Source organism: Triticum aestivum, chromosome 2A, assembly GCF_018294505.1.
Source record: "Triticum aestivum cultivar Chinese Spring chromosome 2A, IWGSC CS RefSeq v2.1, whole genome shotgun sequence".
Classification (NCBI taxonomy): Eukaryota; Viridiplantae; Streptophyta; class Magnoliopsida; order Poales; family Poaceae; genus Triticum; species Triticum aestivum.
In genome coordinates this window covers 7447219-7453910 of record NC_057797.1, presented here as the reverse complement: position 1 = coordinate 7453910, position 6692 = coordinate 7447219, and the positions used below count along the sequence as shown (strand labels likewise).

Below are 6692 nucleotides of genomic sequence, written 5' to 3'. Positions count from 1 at the left end.
GAGATGGTGTAGCACCGATGGGCTAGCGACTTCACATTGCAATCATGGATGACGTGCAGGTTTTAGGGTGCAAAGTGCTTTTTCTCAAGAAACGAAGCACACACATATTTGGTGAAACATTGAGCCCCTTGGCTCATCCCTACAAAGTCCACATATTTAACCTTTCATGCATTGCACAAATAACCCATCATCTATCATCGAGTACCCCGTCATCATGTTTACTCTAGGAAAACAACGAGAAGTTCCACAAAGAAGCTCAATGACATTTGACCGAACAACTGCTGGGCAGGGGGTCCGCCATGGATGGCGTCGACAAGAGGCAAAGGATACCTAGTTATGGGCGGATCCAAGGTGGGCGTCGTCATAGTTCAAGGCAGGCAGGCGTGTGAGTGGGGGCTGTGGACGTCTGGCAATTGTTAATGCCTGGGCAGCGGCCAGAGAGATACAACGGCGGCGGTAGACGAGGAGTGTGCGGATGCAAATGGTGGAGCATGGACGGAGTGGAAGAAAATTGGCCTGGGTGCGAAATTTAAATGGGCCAGTGGTGTCGGAGCCCTACGGGTGGGCGGCGTGTACTCCTCCAAAGCTCCATCTTTCTGGTGTATGATAGTAATAATGCGGACTCGTGCAGACGCCTCCACGAACAAATAAAATTCGTTCGGTCAATTCGGCCCGGACGTACTCCCTCCGGTCCTTTTTAGTTCGCATATAAGATTTGATTGAAGTCAAGCCTCGTAAAGTTTGACCAACTTTATAGAAAAAGTTGTCAACATTCACAACCTGAAATCAATACCACTAGATGTGTCATGACTTAAAGTTTCATATTATATAACTTTAGCATGGCAAATGTTAATATTTTTTCATATAAATACGGTCAAACTTTGTGAAGTTTGACTTCAAAGAATTCTAATGTGCAGAGTAAAAAGGACCGGAGGGAGTAAAAAAAATTCGGTCGGACGTATACGGACGTGTCGAGGGTGGGCATTGAGATGCGTGAAACCAGAGAAGCACACATGGATACCTTTTGACCAGATGGCCGCAAACCGACACGCACACGCACGGCGCTGCGCGGCGCCGATTTCGAGACCAAGCATGCGCCTCCTATCCTATCTACTATCCCTAGCCTAGCCGCAGGCCTCCTCCTACTCATCTCTCTCTCTCTCTCTCTCTCTCTGCGCCGCTCTGCTAGCTTCTCCACCTCTATCTCTACTTTTGTTGGCTTGTCTACAATTTTTCTCTGGTGCAGTTGTCATGCCATCTGATGATCTGACCATCGTCTCGATCCGCTCCTCCCTCCCTCCATGGTCAAGACCTCGCCTTGGAATGGGGACCCTCGTCGGAAAAGAAATGGAGGTCCTCCATTTTTACCAAGGGATGGATGGATAGATAATTAGGCAGAGGAGGAATCTGGAGCGTCCCCTCCCTATATAAAAGGGCATCCTCCTCTCTCTCTCTCTGCCTACCAAGCAAGAGCAACACTTGTTGCCAACACAGACACCGCTCTGCCTCATCAACCGAAACAGAGCATCCAAGAAACCAGAGGAGGCAGAGAGAGGTAGAAGAAGAAGAGGATGGCGCTCCTCCTTTTGGTGCTGGTCGGTGTTTTCGTCGGCGTGGTGCTGGCGAGCAGCCTGCTGCTGCGCTGGAACGAGGTCAGGTACGGCCGGAGGAAGGAGGGCCGCTTGCCGCCGGGCACAATGGGGTGGCCGCTCTTCGGGGAGACCACCGAGTTCCTCAAGCAGGGCCCGAGCTTCATGAAGCACAGGAGCCTCAGGTACGTAGTCCTTCTGGTCGATGATATGGTTATGCATTCTTGCCTGCGTCTTCTTGCTCGGATTGACAAGCTAGCTAGCTAGCTAGTGTCTTCTGGACATGTCGCTTCGCCGGGATTCGGTGGATTTTGTTGGGGAGTACGCAGTACTACGCTGGTTGGTTGTGGGGAACTCAACCGGAGATGGATGCCGGTTGCTGTTGCCGGGTTGAGATGAATGTTGCCGCCGGCGTAGCCAGCTTTCGGTCCAATAATTGATAACCCCTCTATTTTCACAAGATTTTTTACTACTAGTAGTAGTACTAGTACGTCTGTCTTTACGAGAATAACAAGTGTAACTCACTCACACGAATCTATCAACGCCTGAAATGTGCCGGTTTGGCAGCAACTTTCCGGCTGTGTAAAGGAGGAGGAGCATCATTTTAGCTGCTTGTCCCCCAAAAGCTCACATAATAACACACGCTCATCACTGCTCCAGCTCCCAAAGTGCCTAACATTTGTAAATTATGTCCCTCCGCTTTCAACTTTTTCTACCAACTAGAACAATTAACATTGCTGAATCTAATCTAATCTAATCTAATCACACGCTCATTGCATGATGACACTGTTTGCTTGCTTGTTATTAAGAAGTATAATCTACTATATAGCATAATCTTTCTTCGAAACAAGGAATTAACATTAGTGTGCGCTGCTGCAGGTACGGGAGGCTGTTCCGGACGCACATCCTGGGGTGCCCCACGGTGGTGTGCATGGACCCGGAGCTCAACCGCCGCATGCTGCTGCAGGGCGAGGCCGGCGGCCTCGTGCCCGGCTATCCGCAGTCCATGCTCGACATCCTCGGCCGTAACAACATCGCCGCCGTCCACGGCCCGCTGCACCGCGTCATGCGCGGCGCCATGCTCGGCCTCGTCCGGCCCGCCGCGCTCCGCACCAGCCTCCTCCCCAAGATCGACGCCTTCATGCGCGACCACCTCCATGGATGGGCAGGCAGTGTCGTCGACGTCCAGGCCAAGACCAAGGAGGTATAGCACACAGGCCACCTGTACATCTAGCGACAGTTTTTTCCCAAGAAAAAAAGTTGACACAGTTGGGTGGAATGTCGGAGTACGTTAATGCCAGCAACTGCCTCCATGTTATTTCTCTGTCCCCCACAGATTAGTTCACTCACTGCTCTGCTCTGAAAATATTTTGCATCCGTTCATGCTACTGAGAAAATTTTGTTCAAATACATTTCGCTTGTTAACTGTTTTGCAAATACTAGCTTGGTGGACGCCAGATGTATCAGTGATAGAAATAGCTTGTTTTAGTGACAGCATCACTCTACGCATTCCAAAGTGGTTGTTGCAGAGTTTCATAGCAGAGTAGTATCTTCCTTGCAAAAAAAGAGTACATCTTGCATGGGCATGGCAACAGCAGATCCCAGAATCTTATGTCCTCATATCATACTCTATCTACCTGGCTTTCCCTTTCAGATGGCCTTGCTATCCGCACTCAGGCAGATCGCCGGCATCACCGCCGGCCCGCTCTCCGACGCCCTCAAGACGGAGCTGTACACCCTTGTCCTCGGCACAATCTCGTTGCCCATCAACCTCCCAGGGACCAGTTACTACCAAGGTTTTCAGGCAAGGAAGAAGCTCGTGTCCATTCTAGAGCAGATGATCGCGGAACGGCGATCCTCTGGTGATGCTCACGATGACATGTTGGATGCTCTCTTGAGAAGCGGTGATGACGGCGCCAGGGAAAAGATTAGCGATGAGCAGATCATTGACTTGCTCATCGCCCTCATCTACTCTGGATACGAAACCATGTCGACCACTTCGATGATGGCCGTCAAATACCTATCGGAACATCCGCGGGCCCTCGAAGAACTTAGGGTGTGTACACATACTCTGCAAATCAATTTTGGTTCAATGGCATACATCATGTGCTTCTAAGGTTTACTGATGATCTTTTCACTTTTGAATGCAGAGAGAGCATCTTGATATCAGGAAGGGAAAATCTCCGGAGGAAGCCATCAGCTACGATGATTTCAAGTCCATGGCCTTCACTCGAGCTGTAAGTAGGAGATCGGACACAAAAGATGAAGTCAGAGTAGTAGTATAGTATGAGTATAATCATGATGTACTTATGGACACCTGTATGCAGGTCATTTTTGAGACGCTAAGATTAGCCACAGTTGTGAATGGACTGCTGAGGAGAACTACCCAGGATGTAGAAATGAATGGTGAGTTATGGTTGGAAATTACTCTGCCACTAAAGCATTTTCTAGGAAAAGGAATAGGTCAGTTCTAATTGGTGTACTATCGATTTTTTCCCCAGGGTATGTCATTCCAAAAGGCTGGAGAATCTATGTTTACACAAGGGAGATAAACTATGATCCGTTCATGTATCCTGACCCGATGACCTTCAATCCGTGGAGATGGCTGGTAAGTAGAAGAGTGGAAAATGTTAATTACCATCAAACCACCAATACAACAGCATATCACCACAGCAGAGGAAGTTCTAACCTTTTTTTGCCTACTAAAAATGTTCAGGAGAAGAACATGGAATCGCACCCGCACTTCATGTTGTTCGGAGGGGGCGGCCGGATGTGCCCCGGGAAGGAGGTGGGAACGGTGGAGATCACGACTTTCCTCCACTATTTCGTGACCCGATACAGGTATGTTCAACCTCTCATTAATCCATGTTGATCCGATTGCTAAGGGCAGCTCCAGCGTTATTTTTTACTAACAACAGATGCTTGCATTTGGTTTGATGTTGCAGATGGGAGGAAGAAGGCAAGAACACAATCTTGAAATTCCCCCGGGTGGAAGCTCCCAACGGGCTGCATATCCGAGTTCAAGATTACTGAACTCTTCCAACAAACATTTTGCAGAGTTAAGATACATATGACAAAGACAAAGATCGATGAGAGCGCTATTCTGGGCGGATGATTAGATTAGATCTTTGATGCCTGTAAAAACATAGGAACATTGCGATAGTATAGATGTTATAGGTTCACTAGGTAGCCGGGGTAAAAGGCAACAAGATGCTCCTGTGTTATTTTGGTCTACCAATTCCGAAATGGACAAAGGCGTATGATGTGGATAGCTTCAGCTCTCTTTTTCTTGTCGAACCACACATGCAGCAGAGTTGCATGTCAAATGATAGATAGATAAAATGGATGCTAATTAACAATATGAGTGTAAAGAAGAAATATGCAGTAAAATGAAGGAAGTAGAGTCTCGGATACAATTTTTGAACTCATCAGGGAGGCGTTGTCCTTTTGCGGAGGGAGTTGCTCTGCTCCGTTGGCGTAGTCATGGTCACTGACAAGAGAGCATGCTCTCTCTTCACCATACCATCACTACAACGAGGCGTACCGTCATGGGCCGCCGTCTTCCTAAACACATGCGGGACAAGCGAATGTGGTCGTGAGAAGTAAATTGCGCAGAAGTACCACAATTAGGGTATTGAAAGCAGATTGGTACCAAGATTGATAATTTTTACATGTCAGTACCAAGATTGGGACGAGCTGTTGCAAAAAAGACTAAAAGTGTGTTTTATACGTATTGACAGGGAATCTCACGGTTGGGCCCGCCCGTCAGGCGCCACGCTGGCCAGTGTGGCGTGCCCGCGTGCTGACTGCGCGCTGACTAGGACGAGGCCGGCTCGCACCGTTTTGGTCGCGCCTGTATGACCGAGCCAGACCCCGACCCCGCTCTGCCCTCTTTCTTCTCCTCGCACCCTCGCCAGCGGCTGCCTCCCTGCCCGCCCCGCCGCCCGCCACACCACGCCGCCGTAGCCATGGATAGAAGTGCTTAGGCGCTGTCACCTCCCCCGCGGCTGCTCCTCCCTCGCGCCCTCCTCTCCCCCGCGGCTGCTGTGTCCTGGCGACGATGGCCTCGGCGACTCCGGCAGGTGGCGATGGCCGGGCGATGCAAGCGGCGGCGACCTCCCGCGCTTAGGCCTCGATGGCAGTGGCGGCTACTCCAGCTCGGAGTACAGTAGCGAGGACGAAGATTTTGCGAAGCCGGCGTTGTCGATGGAGCAGAGGCTAGGATTGGCGCGAATTTGGGTGGCCAACGCTAGCACCGCCCGTCACTGGACTCATGGCTTCGGTGGTGTTCTGTAAGTGCTCCACTGTTCCATTCTTCCTCACTGAAATTGGGGATTAGTGTTAGGGTTTACTGCCGGCATGTTTAGCGCTCTAATTGCTAGTCCTAACTAGAGCAGAGAAGTATAGTGGATTACATGAGTCCTAACTAGAGCAGAGCATCATTATGTGTTACCTAACTGGAGCAGAGCAGAGCAACATTACTGGATTACATTGTTATTTCTTAGTCCAAATTGTCAGAGCAGCATTAGGTGTTACCTAGCTAGAGCAGAGCAGAGCAGAGAAGCATAGTGGATTAAATGAGTCCTAACTAGAGTAGAGCACCATTAGTGGACAATTCTGTTAACTACTTATCTGAAAATACAAAACATCATTTTGCTGTGAGTTAAGTACCCACTCTGTAATTAGGGTTGCATTGAGATAGTTGTTTATATTGTTTGATTTTGTAGCAATTGTTTAGTTTATTCATATTGTAAGGGTAAATAAAAGCTTTGTTTATATGTTAACTTAAACAAAGCTTTGTTTATATGTTAACTTAAACAAAGGTTTGTTTATATGTTAGCCTATCTGTTAAGTAAAATTGTTTATTAACCAATTTTGTCTGTTATTTTATTTTGCAGTCTGTATGATGACATTTTGGCTGTTAGGTTCCATTTCGATGCTTTAGAAATGTTTGAGCTGAAGCTCTGCAGTTCAGATGTAACATACCTAAATATGATTGCAGTGATGGAAACCCAAGGATTTAGTGAATATGATCTGCTGTTTCATATTGAGAATCCAGATTTAGGGGAGAAAGGATTGGAGATGGTAGAGAGTAATGCTGAG

The 6692-nt window shown here is 48.4% G+C and overlaps 1 protein-coding gene across 1 annotated transcript; it reads left to right on the top strand.

Moving 5' to 3' along the window:
* Positions 1–1386: 1386 nt before the first annotated feature.
* Positions 1387–4866, top strand: LOC123186956 (cytochrome P450 85A1). The gene is made up of 8 exons (XM_044598689.1): positions 1387–1774; positions 2469–2793; positions 3244–3645; positions 3740–3826; positions 3917–3995; positions 4091–4197; positions 4306–4430; positions 4535–4866. The coding sequence occupies exons 1-8, from the start codon at positions 1572–1574 to the stop codon at positions 4620–4622; spliced, it is 1416 nt and encodes a 471-aa protein (XP_044454624.1). The 5' UTR covers positions 1387–1571; the 3' UTR covers positions 4623–4866.
* Positions 4867–6692: the final 1826 nt, after the last annotated feature.